This window comes from Centruroides sculpturatus, unplaced genomic scaffold (assembly GCF_000671375.1).
Source record: "Centruroides sculpturatus isolate CEXI.00-Female unplaced genomic scaffold, Cexi_2.0 scaffold439, whole genome shotgun sequence".
Classification (NCBI taxonomy): domain Eukaryota; kingdom Metazoa; phylum Arthropoda; class Arachnida; order Scorpiones; family Buthidae; genus Centruroides; species Centruroides sculpturatus.
In genome coordinates, this window is record NW_019384606.1 from 106051 (window position 1) to 125967 (window position 19917).

Genomic DNA, 19917 nt, shown 5'->3' on the forward strand with positions numbered 1-19917 from the left:
ATTTCAATATGAAATTATATATATAACTTACCAATATAAAATTAATCATTATCAACTGTATTATCAAAGTATATATATATGCCTATTATAAGTTTTCAATAAAACTCATCCTATCATTGTGGACTGTATACACTATAAAAATTACTTCCAAATGTCATTCATATAAAGGTTTATAATAAATGTATTTAAATTATAAAATGTGATATTTAAAATTAACTTTACCACATCTAACATTTTAAACGAAGGAAGAATCATTGTAATAGGAGAATATGTCATGTATATAAAGGCTTCTATTGCTTGTTTGAACAGTTCATTTTTTTTCAATTCTAGACATATTTTCCAGCTTTCTTCAACAACCGCAGTAAATAATTCTTCATTTATGCACATCTATAAATATATATATTATAATACATTATTATTTTATTATAAAATTAAATTAATCATTGAATGAATCATAAAATCTACATTCTTAACTTATTTTTTACCCTTGGCAATACATGATGTAAACATTTAAATAAGAAAACAATTGCTTTAGAAGATCCTGTTTCTAAGAAATGCATGGAATTTTTTTCTAAATAATCAATAATAATTTCGTCTTTTTCATTTCTTAAATAATATTCAATACATTGCCAAATAGCACATTCTGCATTTGAAGTAAGCTCTCTCCAAAATGCTTGAGATATTCTGTCACTAAAAATTTGTTAAAAAAAGAAAATTAGATAAATATTTCTATGGAATATTTCTCAGTACAATTTTCAAGATAAAAACAGGTTTAATTTTAAAATTATAAAAAAAATTCTTTAAATTCTTATAAATAATTATGTATGATAAATAAAAAATGTAATTAATATTTAAATATTGCCATAATTACACAAACATTTTTTTTTTAATTTTGATATAATGTTTTTAATAAATTATTTAATAAGTGGAAATCATAATAGTTAATGTTGTCAAATAGTCATATTTAAAAAGTATTTACATAATATTTAATATTAGAAATAATTCCAAAATTATTTTACATTGTCAATTTAAAAATAAGGATAGCATCTTACAAGGAGACCCTACAACTTTGGGGAAACGGATTTTGATGATCTTTGGCGTGGAGGTAGTACGCCAGGTGAGTGTACTACCTGTAAAATACTAAAGTGCAACACTCGTATATAATCGAGAAAAATGAACTTAAAGTTTTCTTTAGCACTTTATATATAAATTATGTGTACTTCTGCTTACATGCAAAATTAAAATTATACCACCAAAATGTACTCCATTAGTTCAACCATGTGATGTCTATTTTTATAGTCAAACAAAAAATTTCATTAAACAATTACAAAATAGCACTTAACTACTGGACAAAAATTATGAAATTCATTCTCGAGAGGATTGCCTGAAAATATACATTCAATTAGCCATCAATTATCAACACCAATATTTTGTGACATGATAAAATATGCTTGGTATGCCAGTGGACTCTGTGATATAAGAAAGTTTTTTACAAATGTAAATGAAGCTTGTTTCTCATCAGACCGTTTACAAATACCTTGCAATCGTAAAAAAGCAGCATTAATTTGTTGTTCTAGGTGCAGACAGAATTTTTGTTTTGAATGTTTTTACCATAAGTATCATTCAGAATCATGTACATCTGGCAATGATATGTAATTATATAATATTGCTTCAATAAATTAAGTTTGTTTTTCTCGATTATATTTGAGTGTTGCACTTTAGTATTTTACAGGTAGTACACTCACATGGTGTACTACCTCTACACCAAAGATCATCAAAATCTGTTTCCCCAAAGCCGTAGGGTCTCCTTGTTAGTACAATTTTTTTATATCTAAATTTTTGGCTAGATGTTGCAATTTATGTTATATATTTCTGTTTTCCTGAATATTTTGATAAACAATCTGTTCATATAACTGTAGCCAGAGGAGTCTAAGAATATATCCAAGAGACCTCTAAAATATTAGTCCTCTGGAAATTTTGGAATATTTTTTATTATAAAAGTTAATATATTTTATCAATAAAAGTAAAAACAACTATCAATTAAAAATATACTGTTCCTGTATAATCAAGTCACCTATAATTTCAATCTGTCAATAAAATTTTAATCAGTAAAGAGATTTTTGCATTTTTACTAAATGAAAATAAGATAAATTATTAATTAACAATTGTATTTGCTTTATCATTTAATGATAAAATATGAAATTACTATTAAATCTTACACAATAATTTTTACAATATAATAATATAAAATCTTCATAAATAATGACAGTGAATTAAGTTATACTTATTATATGGAATCAGATTATTTATATCTGTTAACGATATGTTAACAAGAATCATTCTTCTGGATCTAAAGTATCTAAAACTTTATCCATTGTACTGTACTAATATTATCCATATTCTTAATACAAATACAAAAAATATACCCATTCAAAACTTTTGTAATAAGTTTCGGATATTAAAATCTATGTAATATTCAAAACAAACTATACTTTCTTTTCTATAAAATTTAAATTAATTTTATTTAAAAAATAGCTGTTACATTTAAAAATACTTTTATATTTGTTTTAATATAATTAAAATATATTTTTGTATATTAAGAGCATCATTTTAGTAATTATGTATCAAATATTATCTTAATTTTTATATTATTTGAAAAATAAATAAAACTTACTTTGGTATATTTGGCTTACTAAATGGATTTCTTAAACAATTCATATTAATGTAAGATTTTATCATGTTTAATATTTCTTTTTTGATATGATTTTTATGCATTTCTGCAAAAACGGATGATTTGCAAACACATACCAGATAATTCCAACAAACAAAATTAACTGTATCAGTGGATTTCTGAAAATAAATATTGTGAAAAAAATGCTCTTAAAATTTTTTTTTTTATATTTTTCACCTGTTTACTAAATAAACTAATATAAATTATAGATCTACAGTACAAGTATATAACTGTAACAAATGATAATTTAATTTTGCAAATAATAATTTTTATTACAAAATTACATTATTTATTCATCATTCAGCCCATAATTAAATGAATGAGATTGTCAATGACTAAAATAAAAATTAATTTTAAAGAAAAGAATTAAAAAACAAAAAAAATTAACCTGCTCTTCTAAGATTCTTTGTATGCATTGTTGTACGTATGATTGAATTGTTGGCCAGATACTAATAAAATTTCTTTCTTCTACAATCATCTCAAATATTGCAATATAAGTTCTTAATATTTCAATATTTTGAAACTATAATAAAAGAAATAATAAAATTTATGCAAAATATTTATCAATTTAGTAATGGCATGTAATTAGCTAATTACCTGAGTAAATGGATGTAAAATATATTTACTTATCAGATGTAAAATTTCATTTATATGTGGACTTAATAACTTAATTAAAATTTCTCTTATATCACTTCTTAATACTATTCAGAAAAAAAAAATTATCATAATTAATTAAATAAGAAATAGATAATAAAACTAAAAATTAAGAAAAGAGAGATTATAAGACAAACAGTAAATAGTATATAAAATATGAAGAGATTTTCTCCAATAATATTGAAACAGTACATCGTATTAATTTAAGACAGAGATCCTAATTATTAATTTAATAATAAATTTTAAACTTAACACTCTGAACGTAAATATTTACACCATTCAGCTATTGGCAAACAATGCAACTAATCATGTTAAAAATTAAACACTTCATATTCATATAAGATTCTTTTATACACATTAACATTTTATTACATAAAAATTAGTTTTTAAATATAAATACTATAATATCATATTGTAATTATTTCCAAATGTTATTCTCATGCTTTGTTTATTTAAATTTATACAAATTCTAAGAGTACATCATTTGTATTGTGCTATAGATTCTATTATAAATAATAAGAATGCTAGGTTTTGATTCTTGTTTCATTTTCTTCATTATATATATATCAATAATAAAAGACAAAAAAAATTAATCTTATTTCACTTTTACCAAAAATATACTAAATACATACAAAAATTATTTTGTTTCATAAATCACTTATATCATATGAAATGCAGACTCCTCCAAAAGCTGAAACTTTTCTAGTAACCAACAGGAGACCATTTTCATTTAGCTAAATGAGATCCAAAGCATTTGTACTATAATAAAAATTTGTGGAAAAAGTGAGGAAGGTGGTCTCTTGTTGGTTATCACATAAAAATTACACTTTCTGATAGTGTTTTCTTATTAACTTCATTAATAAAACAATTTTTTATTTCTGCCGAAATACTAAATAGTCATTTTAAAACATTATATCCTTTAATATATACATAATTTTATATATACTATTAAGTAAACCAATATTTTTTACATTAATATCCAATTTTAATGATAAGAATTACATTCTGACTAATATAATAACTACTTTAAAAACTTTTTATATTAACCAAGCTTGTAAATCTGGAGAAGCACTATATGTAATTTTATGCTTTCAAACTAAATGAAGTGAAAAAATGCATAATATAATAATTATGAAACAAGATATTTATAAAAATAATTAAATATTTAATGAATATAAAATGAATATATGAAAAAAAATATATTTAATTCATTAAATATCTTTTTTTAAAAATTATTAATATTTTTAAAATATATTTTAAAAATTCATTATAATTAATTTTCAGTATTAGCTTATAAAGTTCTTACCATTTTTAGAAAATTGTGTTGAATTATGGTTATTTACTTTGGTTTCAATCAGAAGATTTGAAATAAGATCCAAGCAAAAATTAATATTTTTTACAGGAAGATAAGGCCTAGATTTTGCAGAGGCTAATATATCAACAATAGACTTTAACAGTTTATTAAATATAAGATTATCGTACATTTTATTATGTTTAGTTTCCTTTGATATATTATACGCATCAGCAAACAAAACTATAATACGGGCCACTGCTGCAGAATTTGATGTTCCAGGGAATGATATTTCGACAGTTTCATCTGTTAGATATATTATCAAAAATTAATATATTTTTATTTTTATATATTATATTTCACTTAATATAAATAATTTGACAAATTAATAGATTAAAAAAAATTAATGGAGAAAGTTATTCACTATTAATACTTTTTGTATTTAATTACATCATACATATAACTTTTGCATTTACAGAAGATTATATTTTTATGCATTCATACAGTGAACAGCAAATCATGAAATACTTATCTCAAATTAGCTTTGCCAGGTAGAAATTGTTCTCTTTCTGAAGGATTTCACATTTCCAAACTCAATGATCAATTTTCTTTATTATTTTAATACTTTTGTTAATATTGTTGTAGACGAAAGACTTTAATTTTTAAAATGTTTACATAAATTAACAAATTAAACAAAATAACACAAATTCTAATTATTTCTGTTAAATTGACAGGCATATGTATTTACATTTGAAACACAAATGCTTAAGTAAAAAAAACTGAAATTAATTTAAAATAAAGAAAAGAAGAAAATAAAGATAATTACAAAAATTATTGGCTGATTTAACAAAGTGTTTAAATAGACCTCTGTCACATGATGCATTGGTCAATTCAGTGGGAGAAATTTTGTCTACTATGATTAATATTTCAATAATTTGTAATTAGAAATGTAATTTTCTTCTTTTAATTTGTTTAACTTTTGAGAAGTTTTGGCATACATGAGCTTTTTTTGTGTCCAAAAGAAAAAAAAAAAAGAGTCCAAATGGAAAAGTCTGGAGATCTTGGAAGTCATGTAACTGGCCCTACACATATAATCAAGTCTTGATGGAAAATACAGTTCCACTGTTGGTTCAAAGACAGATTATCAAACCACAGTTGTAGATAGTTTTCAAGCAGATCTAAATATTAAAACACTAAAGAAGTGTAATAAGGTTAAAAATTAAAAACTTTTTTAAAAAGCCTCAGTCAGTTATTGTATATTTGTTAAGATAATTAACTGTTAAAAGTACAAGTTTTCTTTCTGACTGTTCATCCAACATAAAACTATTTTAAATAACAGACATTACAAATAATCAAATAAAATTTGATTTACTTTTTCGCAATATCTTTAATGTGATAAATGCATTTTGATTTAAGAATCCTCATCAGTATCACTTTTTAACAATTGCTGGAACATTAAAAAGCAATTTTATAGTTTTCCTTACATAAAAGGACTGTTCAAAAAACAAAATAAAAAATTAAAATAAGAATATATTAATTTAGTTTTTTTTGGTTAACTAATAAACTAAACATTACAGGAATAAAAAACAAAAAATTAAGTGAAGAAGAAAAGTTAAATAAATCAGGAATAAACTGTGAACTGAAATATGATTGTGATAAAAATACAAAGTATATTGGAGAAGTGGGAAGACAACTGAAAACTTGAATAAAAGAACATGCAACAGTGTCAAGACTGAAACATAAATGGTCCCCATGGACAATACATCGAAGTGAAAATAATTGTAAAATATTGTTATATGAAATAAATGTTAAAAAAAGAAAAATTAAAGAACAGTTTGTCAGAACTGAAAATTAGCAAGAAAAAATGGAAATGCAATAAAACCAGGTATGTGTCTCTGGAATAGCACATTATTGTAAATGACGTTGATACAAAATGACAATCAATTGTCGGAAACTCGAAATTTGTAAGTAATAACTTAAATGTAATGTACATTGTAAGTTATAATTATATTTGTTCTTTAATGTTCCAGCAATTGTTAAAAAGGTAATACTGATGATTGTTAAATCAAAATGCATTTATCACAATAAAGACATTGGGAAAAAAGTAAATCAAATTTTATCCGATTATTTTTAATGTCTGTTGTTTAAAATAGTTTTATCTCAGATGAACAGTCAAAAAGAAAACTTGTATTTTTAACAGTTAAGATCTAAATGTTTTTCAAATTAATGAAAATCAAGGTTGTCAATTAGTTTTTCACACATCCAATGATAGAATCCTGATTATAATGGTTTGTCAATAGGATTCAACACCTGATGAATTTGCAGCTTGTAGAGATGGAAGTTAGTTTCATATAAAATCCTGATAATGGACCTTTGGCTTCCAATGCAACTTTACTGAAAAAAAGATAAAGGTTGTTTTCTAGTCATACTGATTGTCAGTTGTTCTTTTGTCATTTGTTGTAGTTTTCCAGCAGTTAGATCAGGGCTTGTAAATGCTTCCATTCTGCTTGAATTTTCTTAACAATGTTAATATTGCAGAACAAGTAGAAACCAGTTAGTTGGATAATAGGCATGAAAAGCTTTGGTTGTTTCTTTTAAATTTCTGTTTCTGTTATAATTATTTACCAAAAAATTCTCCCCAATCATATATTTTACCATTTTTATCATGTGTGATGTGTGCTGACATTGTGACCAAAACTACTGTTGAAAACCTAACACGTGTTATCTCTGCATCACTTTACACACTAGAACCAAACAATTCTGCTGTTCAAAAAGGAAATCAAGCAGTTCCTCTAAACAACAAAACTTGCATATTAAAATGGATTTTTTTCTTCTAATAGATTTCCTTTATCAATAACTTTTTGGCTCTTGGTTAATAAGAAGTTGACAACTGGACATTTTAAAAACAATAATTCTCTTCCTTGAAAAATGCAACATGTTTGAGGAAGAACAATTTCTACCTGGCATAACTAATGCATCATAAAATACAAAGTAGGTGTTTGTTGACTTTTACCATTCATTGCAATACATTTCAATACAATCCAATATACAGTGCTGAACAAAAGTATAAGGTTATTGTAAAGTGTGATAATTTATTAAAACAGCAAACTAAGATCAAAAAGAAAGTAAATATCAAAATCAATGACACTGAAAAATTTAGGGATTATAAAAAAAGAAACAGTATAAGACTTGTGTTATGATTTTTATTCAAATCAACACAAAGCATCTTAGACAAAATTATAAAGTCAAAACAGAAATTATTGAATTTTATCAAAATAAAAAAATATACATTGGTTGAATTAAAAATCAGGCATTAAAAATCAATCATCATACCTTTCTTAAGTAGCACTTGTAACAATTTCTCTGTCACAGATGCTGTGAGGGTTTTCAAAACTTTTATCCAAGTTCTCCTGTGAAGTATGTATGACATTCATTAGTTCCTCCTTAGTGTTGAATTGATGATGTTCATTATCATAAATATTGTGTGCCAACAAGCCCACAGATTCTCTATGGATTTTGGTCTGGGCTACATGCTGGCCAGAACTGTAACACTATTGTCCAAAAACCATTCCTTTGTGCTTGTGGATCAATAGCATGGAGCATTATCCTGTTGAAAAATTCATACATCAGGTATACACAATAGTGCTTGTGATAGCAAATATTCCACAGATGTATTCTGATGATGAAGAAGTCATTTGAGTAGAAACTGTCACAATCACTAGAACACCTCAGCAGCAAATGAACTCCAGACCATCATCAACCCACTTCCAAACTGATGCTTTGAGAAGTACTGCTTATTGTTTTGGATGTGATGCCAGTAATATTGAAAGCCATCTAACTTAAACTTCTCATCTGAAAAGTCAATATTGTTCCATTTCTCACTAAAGGTTACATGCTGATAAGCAAATGGCACACATGCATTTTTCTGGACCACAGTTAAAGGAGGGCAGCTTTTCATTTTTGTGAAGCTAAGAATCTTTGATGTGTTCTAGAGGTACATGGAAGATTCATGTACCGGTACCTCCAGAACACTCCACTCTTCAGATGTCCACTATCTCTGAAGAGAAGCATTTGGTCATAATGTGCAAGAGATGTTACTTAGTTTTTTGGCAGTTGGTTAATGCTGGTGGTCTTCTTGACCACTTTCTTGTTCCATACTCAGCTGGATTTTGTAGAAAGGCATTCACAACAGTCTTCAAACATCCTATATCAACAGCAATTTGTGCTCCCATTTTTCCACATTGCTTCATTTCCTTAATTTGTCCTCTTACAAACTCAGATAATTGCCTACCTTACCTGGTCTGTTTGTTGTTATCTGTTTGCTCCTGTACTGAGTAATAATTGATGTTATGTTATGTTAACTTGGTTTGTAAGGCTAGAGATGTATGCACATTTTTTCCTGGTTTGTCTATCATTACTTGACAAATCACAAAGAAACATAGTATTCATGATTAGGCTCTTATATTTTTGTTTGAGGTGTATTTGAATTAAGTAACAGACCATGAAACACATCTTAAATATTTTTACAAATTCTTATGAAAAAATTTTTCTATGCCATTGTTCTCATCATTCATTTTATTTTATTTATATATGACAATCTCAACAAATTATCACACTTTTTGCAATAACCTTATGATTTTGTCCAGTACTGTATTACATAGAATTAAAACTGTAATGTGCAGGCCTCAAAATACCTGTAAAATATTTTATTTTATTAAATTTTTATAGCAGAAATGCAGATTTACCTTAATCTCTGCACTAATATGCATTTTGTACCTTACATAGTGTAAGGATAAAAATTTTTTAGATTTTCATGGCTCCTGTGAACAAGGATAGGATTAGGCACTGGCTTCATCTCCCATGAAATTCATACACACATTCTTTTAAATGCTATCCATTGGGGAAATAGAATGAGAGGTAGGCAGAGCTTGTTCCTCTTATAGCCAGTAGATAGAAGTGAACGCGTACTAAAACACAACAGAAAATGTACTGAAAAGGGAATAATTTAAATATATAGGGAAGAGCAGGATAAAGTGGCCACTCTAAGCTAAAATGATTTTTTACTCATATTTTATAATTCAGAAAAACGATAAAATAGTTCTAAATAAACTACATGTAGTGTAAAATCAAGAAAAAATTTTATTTTTGTATTAGCACAACATGAAATATTTTTAAATTTTTACAAATTTTTATACGAAAATGGCCACTTTACCTAACCTAGTTGGATAAAGTGGCCAGTGATCACTGTAGGACATGAAATTCCATCATTTCATACAGCATTAATGGCCTGCTGCATGGCATGAGAATCCCAGTCCTGCTGGTTTGTTTTTTGTCTGTAATGGGATGGCATTGCATCATCTACCTGTAAAATGTAATTAATTTTCTATAGGTAACCTTTAGTAATCTTAAATTCTTAGACTTTAGATTAAATTAGATTTAATCTTTATTATATTTTAAATTATTATATGGCATTGATTTATTAGTTTTATTGATAAAATAATGTAATATAGTTTTTCTGGCAAAATGGCCAGGAAGGTCACCATTACACAAAATCATGTTTAGACTAAAAACTGACCAAGCTACTTCATTTTATTCCACAAGGTTTTAAAGCAAAAGCATACTCTTTCAATGAGTTTAAAGTAAATAATTATAAACTTATTACTATCTTAGATAAAATAAAAAGTATCATCTTACATTTATCTTATCTTGCCTTACATAACACAAGATGAAAACCACAAACCTTTACTAACACAAAAAAGAATTATGTCAAACTGCTCAGATGCTCTTATAACACTTCCAGCTTCCTGCTGAAGGAGTTCAAATGCTTGCTACTAGACAGCAGCATTATCTCAGAAAATAACAGCAGATGGCAACTTTACCCACACTGGCCACTTTATCCTGCTCTCCCCTAAAGTTGTTTTTAAATTTTGAGTAAAAATGTCTTATAATACAAATAAGTAAGTTTGCAACTTTATGTGTAAGCATAGACAGTATGCATATGTCACCATCTTACCATTATTTTTTATTGTTTGTTATTATCAAAATCAAAACTTTTTTCTGCATGCCTACTCCCCAATCTTACCACATGCCACTACATAGAAAGCTTTGTAGAATCCACATCAAATCTTTTAAAAAATATTCAGAAGTTTTATTTTATTTTTTCATTTATATTTCCTTACATAAAATGAATTTGACCATTATAATACATTAAAAATTAATAAAAACTTAATATTAAATATTGTATTTAATTGCATACCTTTATCTTTACAGCTAATATAATTATCCACAATATCAATAACAAATCTATTTATATCAGATGTAATTCTCTTGTTTTTATCAAATAATTCTTTCAACCAAACTATGGTAGCATCCCACAGAGAAGTTCCTCGACAGAAACATTCATTTCGTTTCAAAACAATAAGTAATTTTGAAATATCTTCAAGACTTAATTTTTCCTATATTTATATAAAAATTGTTAAAATAAAATCTTAAATTTAAAAAACACATTAAAATAATAACCTTTTACATACCATGTCAATTAATTGATAAAAAGATTTCATAAAAAAGGTTTGAATTGCACCTCTCAATAATAAGTCTTGTGTTCGCAATGAATTTAATATAAGTTCTCTAAAACAAAATAATAACAACATTAAAGTAAAATTATAAATAAAGTTGAGTAGCATATTTTGATGCATATAACCTCACAATGGTATATACCGTAAAGAAAATTGCTAGAACAGAAATAAAACCTTTGCATAACCCACCCACCATACATCCTACATCTATTCAGCAGCCAATGAAAGAATGACATTGATATGCAGTTTAAAAAGCACTATCTCAAACTTTAAAACTTGTCGTTTTTCTATCTCACTTTATTATATACAGTGGTGCCTCGTATAACATACGCCTTGAATAACGGATGCTGCGAATAACGGACTTTCTGTTTGACCGTTACGTGACTCGAGCAACGGACTTGCTGCGAACAACAGACTTTCCATTCGGCAGTTACGTGAGACGAACAATGGACTTTCTTTGAACAAGTGCGAATGATGTTTCCACTCTTTTGCCGTTGCCAATGACAATCTGCTATTTTTAGGATATATTAGTATTATTAGAATGTATTATTAGTATATCTGAAGTAGAAATGTAATGTAATATATGTTGATGATTTAAGTAAACATTAAATGTAATGTAATATATGTTGATAATTTAAATAAACATTAAATGTAATGTAATATATGTTGACGATTCAAATAAACGAAATGTAATTGTGTAGATGCCGAGGTGGCGGGACGAAAAGAGGTTGTAAAAAACAAACGAAGCGAGAGTAGCTCGTAGAAGTGTTTAGTGATCTTAACTAATAAAGAATTATTCGTATCATATAATCTGGCAAAAAACAAAGGATGGAACAAGAGAAGTTGACCCTGCAAGTTCCAGTAGCCTCTCCTGAATCTGACTCCGATTAAAAAACAATAAAAAAAGACCCGCTGCAATGTGTAAAAAGTCTGTATCTGTATGAATGTGTAAAGAAAGTGTCCTTCCACCTCCTCCTCATAACATTGACTACCCGGCATAATTTTCATTTTTTATGGTACAGTACGGTTATTTTATGCTGCAAAACGAATTATATGTTTTAACATGTATTTCTATGGGAAAATGCGTTTCGTATAATGGACGTTTCATTTAACGGACGTGCACCTGGAACGGATTAAGTACGTTGTACGAGGCACCACTGTATATAATTATAAAATAAGTGAAACAAAAACATGAAATACAGAAAGAGAATGTTCTAAATTTCTTGGGTCAAATATACAAATGCCCACAAAACAATAAAAATGTTTTTGATCATATTGCTTCATTCCTCTCTTTTTGTTCTATTTATCAAATAATATTAATATCATAATAATATAAGATGAATTCTAAAATAAATTCAGAAAAAAAATAGAAAATAACTTAGTGTCTATAACATCCAATGACACAATTTTGGGAACTGATCACTCAGACACTGTAAAGAACTCTAAGCTTAGTGCTTAGTTCAAATAGACATTTGCTAGCAGAAGTGAAAGCAGAATGAGAAAAATAATTTATTTTCACATAGTGAATTTAATTCTCACTACCTTTCACAAAATGAGAACAGCAAAACAAGCAATCATGCAAACAACAGCAAACATCATTAAAACAAGATGATGGCTAATAACAGCAAGCTTTTGTATTATAATGTTCATTTATTTATCAAAAATTTCAAAATTAATTATAATAATTATAATCCTATCTCCAGAAATCTGTCATTCTGATTGGCAGAGAATGTTTTTTTGTCCACAGAAAAGTTCAAAATGTTAAACTTCACAAAACAGAAAAATTCACTGGAATGATTGTCACTGCCAATGCAATGTTCATTCCTTTTTCTGCTTTTCATTAGTGATTCACTAAGTATATGCTAAGCTTAACTAAAACTAAACTGAAGATATTAGGATTATTTTCCATTTAATTTTCTTTGAGGTTAATTTTAACTATTATTATTATTTGGTGGTATTGGTAGAGTGTATCCTATTCAGCGTATATAGCAATGCCTAGTGCTATGGCAGACCAACATCAGGGCATAACCATAAAAAACAAATGTTTTATATATGTGCTGTTTGTGTATATATCTGTATTTGAAAATTTCTTGAATATGTACATGCATTTAGTGTGTAGCTTTTTGTAGATTGAAGTATGTGGTGTTGTGAAACCTCATTTCTAGACTTTTATGTAGTGTATGGTATGATACTTGTAAAAGAAAGAACAATTGGCACAATATGTACCTTATCCATTCTGGAAAATGTTAACTTTTTGTAATGATCTATATAAATTTGAGTGAATGCCTATTGTCTTCAGGCTTTTATGTAACAAATGTGGGACAACTCCTGTGGCAGATAAAACTATAGATATGGTAGGACTTTATTCATTTTCCACAGGCATTATCATTATTATTATATATTTCATTAATTTTTATGATAAATTAAACAAATATAGCAATATAATAGAAAAAATTTTTTTTCTCATTAGCAGCAAACTCATTCAAACCAAAGATATACTTTCTTATATACCATATAAGGTAAAGAGTTGATAGATTGTATAGTCAGACCATCCAATAAAATAGTGAAATTTATTTAGTTCGCCCAACTACTATTTAGAAAACATTACATGAAAATATTTTTTATCATCTTTAACTTGAAAGTTGTTCAATAATATTTTAAATTTTATATAAATGTCATTTTAATTAATATAAATAAATTTCTACACTACAGATTTTAAAGATTAAGGCAATAAACCAAAATTGCAATGACATCTTTAGTTTAGATTTCTGTAGCAAAAAAATACAGAAGTATTGTTTGTTTATTTTTGTTTGCATTATTGTTGTTTGTGAATGTGAGATCCGGAATTTTTACCGATTATTTGACGATTAATTGTCCCGTTTTTGCCTAAAATCCAACTAAATTTTCCTTTAACTTAAAGTGGAACCTAACGGGAAAAAAAACTTTTCGTTTATGTTCGACATAAACATCCGTTCAATTCGAAACTAATCCCACATTCCAACGCTAAAGTTTATAGTTAACATGGGCCCGGGAACAACTCTGACCCATCTGCATACCTTTTACCTCACAACAATTGGTCACATGACCATTCTCCCACGCCGAACTTATAAAAACCCCTTCCTTCCCCTTCTCGGGGGAGTCGTTCATTCGCCGTCACTTTTACAACTGTGTCCTATGAATATTGTGTCCTATTAATATACTGTGTCCTATACGATATTGTGTCCGGAAGAAAAATTATTATCCTAATCCTACCACATCGTTGGATATCAAAACCTTTTTCCTTAAGAATATTCAAAGACATAAAGAGGTATGGAACTTATTTTTGTGAACTCTCTCTCGGTCCTTCGCGGTTCAGGGATTCAGATTTTCCCTTTTGAAATTGGTTATTGTAATCTCTATGTAGCTAATAAATCGTTGTTATCCTGTTAAAGTGGTGTCATCTTTACTCGTATATCGCCGGTCATCTTACCGACGCACTCCTCCCTCCGCCACTCGACCCGAAACATTTAATCCCGTTACCGCGGGAAAGGTTAAAATTTTAATCCATCCTGACCAGTGAGAAGGGTTTAACGACCTGTTGCCGGATCGGGAGACCTACACCCTCCCCGGCGGTTCACATAAACAAAACATTGCATAATTAAGCTATGGTTATCATTTTAAATGTATACAATTATTTTCAGTCATCTAAATTCACTTCACAGCAATGACAAGAGCAAGAGTCTATAACTGACTAGGATCAAAACAATCACATCACCATCAGTTTTCAAAAATGATGTTATTATATATATAGAAGATAATTACTGAAATTTATCATCTTTCAAGATGCAATTCAAATAGGAATGTTTAATAATATCAATTAAGTACGGATTGAACATATTAAAAATGAGAACTAAAATATGAGAAAGATTAGAACTAAACTAAAGATGAGGTATGTATATGTGTGTCTTATTTGGTTTAAAGAAAAACCATGAGAAAATTAATGTCTGCAGCAACAAAGCATTTTTCACATTTTCTAAAAATGATCTTAGTGACTTTACAAAAAATAAAGATGTTTAATGAGTTCATAATTGCAATTTAAACTTGGCATATAACCTGCTTTATCATATAACTCATAATCCATTTCAAAATGTTTTTCAACCACAGTCCTGGATAATATGCATAAAAATATGATACTAATAAAAAATTAAACACTTTACATAAAAATAATATTATATATGTATGTATATATGTATGTATGCATAATGGATATGTTACAATTAAGTAGTGGTTCTAGATTCTAGAGAGATTATTGTTCAATTCATTAACTTGCAAAGAACAATAATTGGGCAAGTTTTACTTTGCCAATGTCATAAATGAGAAAAATCTCAAAAGATTGTTATATTCTATTTTGCTTAAAAGCAGAATAGAATTTAACAATCTTACATAGAACCTTAGCACTTGCAGTACTCTCTATTATCTAGTTCACTATACAGAAAAACACATATTTCAATATCAGAAATTAAGAAGAAAACATTAAAAAAAAAATTATCAAAATTCAATAAGTATTACTTAATTTTATCTACAGATGATTCATTCCACAATGAAGTTGAAGGTATTTTACAAAGTGCATGACTAATGTAAAATAATGCAACTCCTCCCCATGATAATTGATGAATGCATGTCAACAAATAATTAAAAAACTGAACTGTTAAGAAAATTATTTTATTAATATTTTTATTTTTTATTAAATATATTTTACAAATATGTTTCAATTTCATTTAATATTCATTATATTATTATTATTTTTCAACAAAATTATTATTATTAGAATTATATAAAATAATTAATTTAATAATTATTCTACATAATAAATAAATCAACATTTTATGTAAAATGAATATTATTTTATTAGAACAGGAAGTTGACAAAAAACAAATTTCATCAGTGATATTAAAGAATTTTATACATAACAGGAATAATATAATATATTATATGCAGATGCCATGAAAATATAATCTTAGATGTTCATTGTTGCAATATAATTAATATGTATAATAATAATTGTTCATTTTAATATTTCAGATTAAAAATTTATAAGATAACAGCAAATAAAATAAAAAAATTTGATATATTAATTTACCTTTTATAACAGTTGGATAAAAATTAATTATGATTTTATAAAATGAAAATAGTAATAAAACTAGTAGTGTAACACTTTTTAATTAATTTGTAATATATTGAATATAGTTACTTTCAAAAGTTCTTATGTGTAAATGAATAGAGAGATTGCGGCCAACGTTTGCAATGTGAAAACATGTACTGTACATCAAATGTTCAGTGCTGCCTTTCTGTAAGCCTACAAGTTTGACAATGGCATTTGGAATGTCAGTGGAATCATGCTCAACATTCCAAATGACATTGTCAAACTTCTAGGCTTACAGGAAAGTGGTGCTGAATGTCTGATGTACACTTTTTTGCATTGAAAACGTCGGCTGCAATTTCTCTATCTATCTAACTTTGTATATTACAGTAATGAAAATGTTATTTTCATAATCTATTATATATTAGCCATTTCATACAATTTTCTGATCATATTTTACCCTATACAAACCTAAAGAAAGATTATTACAGTAGAGCATCGATTATCCGAATCAATTGGAGACTGGGGTTGTTCAGAAAATCGATGTTTCGGATAACCGATTTTGTACAAAAAATATATTAATTTATCCTAAGTTGAAATTTTTCTCTGTTGCGTGTCGCTTCGCGTTGAATTTTTGTCGATGTTAAGCCTAACAAAAACTATTGTATCATTAAAAACAAATTTTTTATTTTGTACAAACAAAATAAATATATTGAAAAATATAAAAACAATAAAAATTATACTTCAGAAGTTAATTTAGTATCAAAAACGTAAAATATTTGAGTAGCCCAAGACATAGCCAAAGATTGCAGCGCCACAGCACTGGCAAAAATTTAAATTTGCCGACTGAAATTCTGTCGGATAATTGACATTTCGGTTAATTGACTTTCAGATAATCGACGCTCTACTGTATTATTATGAGATATTAAAATGAAATTGACTAGTTGCTTTTTAACTGTATTTTAATATCTTAAAACACTATTTATTTCTCTGTCTTTAATCATATAAAATGTTTAATTGATATTTTTATCTTACATCTTACAGCAAAAATGTAATTAAATACTTGTAATTATAATCATTTGGTATATTTAATAACAATTTAATTGAATTCAGTCCAACTTATTAAAGTTAATTTTTTAAACTTTTAGAATAGAAGTTCATATAACTTGCCTTGTTTATCTTTTATGCCAAGAATATAAAATGATGTTTTAAAAAATTCTCCAACTGCTAATCCAATGCTGGAACAAGTTCCAATAGGCTCTGAAGGAGATCTATTAAAAATTATATAAAATTAAGTTTAAAATATGAAATATAATGTGTAAAATGTGAAATATAAATAAATAAATTCAAATATAAAATGTAATGGTATAGGTAAAAGAGAACTTAATATATCAGTTTAAAGTCAATATGCAATCTGATATATTGACTTAGACTTAGATAACAAAATTCGGATAGAAATCAACAGTTCAGTGTATCCTCTAATACAAAAATCTGTTGACATTTTTTTGAACTTACATGATATGAGCATCTGATCATTATCCGTATGAATATTAATACAGTGCTACCTCAGGATACGAAATTAATCAGTTCCGAAACTGAGATCTTTTCATGAAAATGTCGTAAGGTGAATCATTTTTCCCCATACGATTACACGTAAAACCAAATAATTCGTTCCAACACAAAAAACACACTCAAATTAAAGCTAAGTAGTACATTGAAAAAAGATAACTTTAGTAAGGAAAACACTGAAAAATGCATTTTGTAGTTGTAAATGTATAAATAACCATAATAGAATAATAACTGATTAAAAAAATGTAGTTTTATTTGCACTTTACCTTGGAGGATAGACAACGGTGGAGGTGTAAACTGGTGGTACAGGAGAGAAAGAAGGGAAACGATACTAAAACTTAACTTACATAACATAATGTAACAATAGCTTAAAAATAACTTAACACTAATTTTTTAACTCTTCTGTTTTATATATATTTTTAAAATTTTTTATTCACGGCTTTTTGCTTTCTTTCCTTCACTTCCCCCAGCACTTTCGCTGGATACAAGTCGCTTGGTAAAATATCTATCCAAAGAGGTTTGGCTTTGCCTACTTTTTAAAATGTTTCTAAAATGACTTAGGCAAATGTCATTACTCCGAGTGGCAACACAGCCAGTGTGAACCTTTTCAGGATGTTTCTTTTCAATAAAATCGGTCATTTTCTGATAATACCTCAAGATTTCCTTTATCGAGTGAGATCCTTCCACGACAAAGCAAGCAAGTGGACTGAGACCGATGAGCAGAAGTGAATAAAAAATGGCGCTGCGAACTAACGTAACATCGTATGGTGAGTTTTTGTTCGTACCGTGGAGCAAAATTATGTTCAAATTTTGTGTCGTATCCTGAAAATTTCGTATGCTGGGGTGTTCGTATCCTGAGGTACCACTGTATATAATTATTATGTAAATTAAAATAATCGATTTTTAGTGAATAGAATATTAAAAAATTAATTACACAAGAAAATATCATATTGATAGATATTTGTTGCTTGTTCTTTTCAATAAAGAAATTATTAAAAAATTGAATATACAGGGAAATTGTATATTATTGTAAAATGTATATTAATTGAATTTACTGCAATGTTTTACCTGCTGTATAATGAAGCATCATTCAAAGTTTCCAATAATGTTGGAAGAAACTAAAATAAAATTAATCTGTTTAATTACAAATATATTTAAAATTGAATAATATAAAAACAATATTAAAGAAAAAATTTTTCTATATGTATATCCTAAAGACTTACTTTTTCAATTTGTGTCATAAGACATGAAAATGATGCCAAATTAAGATTTAGGAAATATGTTATTGCCCATTTTACAACATATTTACTTTCATGATGAAACATGCGATGAAATACTACCATAATCCAGGATGAATGTAAATGATTTGAAGATACTGATAATCAAATAAATATTATTAATAATATAATTAATTTATCTGCAATTTTAACTAGAATAACTTTCATACAAACTTACATTTGTCATTTGTAATCATAACTAAATTATCAATTTTTGGTAATAATGGCTTGATAATGTGAGTCTGTAACACCAATAAGTTTGTTAACTTATTTAGAATTAGTTATAATTTTAAGCATTTTTTTTAGTTAAAGAGAACTATTAGATATTTTTCTGTAGTTAAATAGTTTTCAAAATGTAAAGAAAATTAAGTACAGTAGAGCTCCAAAAACTCGGCACTCGATAACCCGGCACTCCAGATAACACAGCCACACACGGGCAGGGGGAAAAGTCCTTAGTTAATTAATTTTCATTATAGACAGCTTTATCCCTCATACAGTATTTTTCTGAGGTCTGTCTTATCAGGTAAATTACTGTACACAGTGTATTCATTAATTTTCATTTTTATGTAGTAAAGGCTCTATGCCTTCATAAAGGACGTACTTTTCCTTTGTTTAAGGGTATTTGGGCAGTTTATTCTCTGTTATATTCTCAAGTAAACAATACATACAAGTACAGTACAGTATTTTCTGAGGAAACACTC

General features: G+C 27.1%; 1 protein-coding gene across 3 annotated transcripts in view; it reads right to left on the bottom strand.

Moving 5' to 3' along the window:
• Nucleotides 1-104: 104 nt before the first annotated feature.
• The window catches only part of LOC111625154 (probable methyltransferase TARBP1), a 28134-nt gene continuing 8321 nt past the window's right edge, over nucleotides 105-19917 (bottom strand). Inside the window, exons 2-14 of one of the 3 annotated variants that reach the window (XM_023368204.1) lie at nucleotides 19395-19458; nucleotides 19163-19314; nucleotides 19008-19057; nucleotides 17541-17641; nucleotides 15800-15935; nucleotides 11207-11303; nucleotides 10933-11131; nucleotides 4692-4982; nucleotides 3329-3432; nucleotides 3120-3254; nucleotides 2675-2850; nucleotides 486-690; nucleotides 107-387 (exon numbers count right to left, since the gene is read on the bottom strand). In XM_023368204.1, the coding sequence (XP_023223972.1) occupies nucleotides 142-387; nucleotides 486-690; nucleotides 2675-2850; nucleotides 3120-3254; nucleotides 3329-3432; nucleotides 4692-4982; nucleotides 10933-11131; nucleotides 11207-11303; nucleotides 15800-15935; nucleotides 17541-17641; nucleotides 19008-19057; nucleotides 19163-19314; nucleotides 19395-19458 (1956 nt within the window). In that variant the 3' untranslated portion in view covers nucleotides 107-141. Of the gene's footprint in view, nucleotides 388-474; nucleotides 691-2674; nucleotides 2851-3119; nucleotides 3255-3328; nucleotides 3433-4691; nucleotides 4983-10932; nucleotides 11132-11206; nucleotides 11304-15799; nucleotides 15936-17540; nucleotides 17642-19007; nucleotides 19058-19162; nucleotides 19315-19394; nucleotides 19459-19917 lie in introns of all 3 variants that reach the window. The other 2 variants (XM_023368205.1, XM_023368206.1) reach the window with 2 other exon arrangements.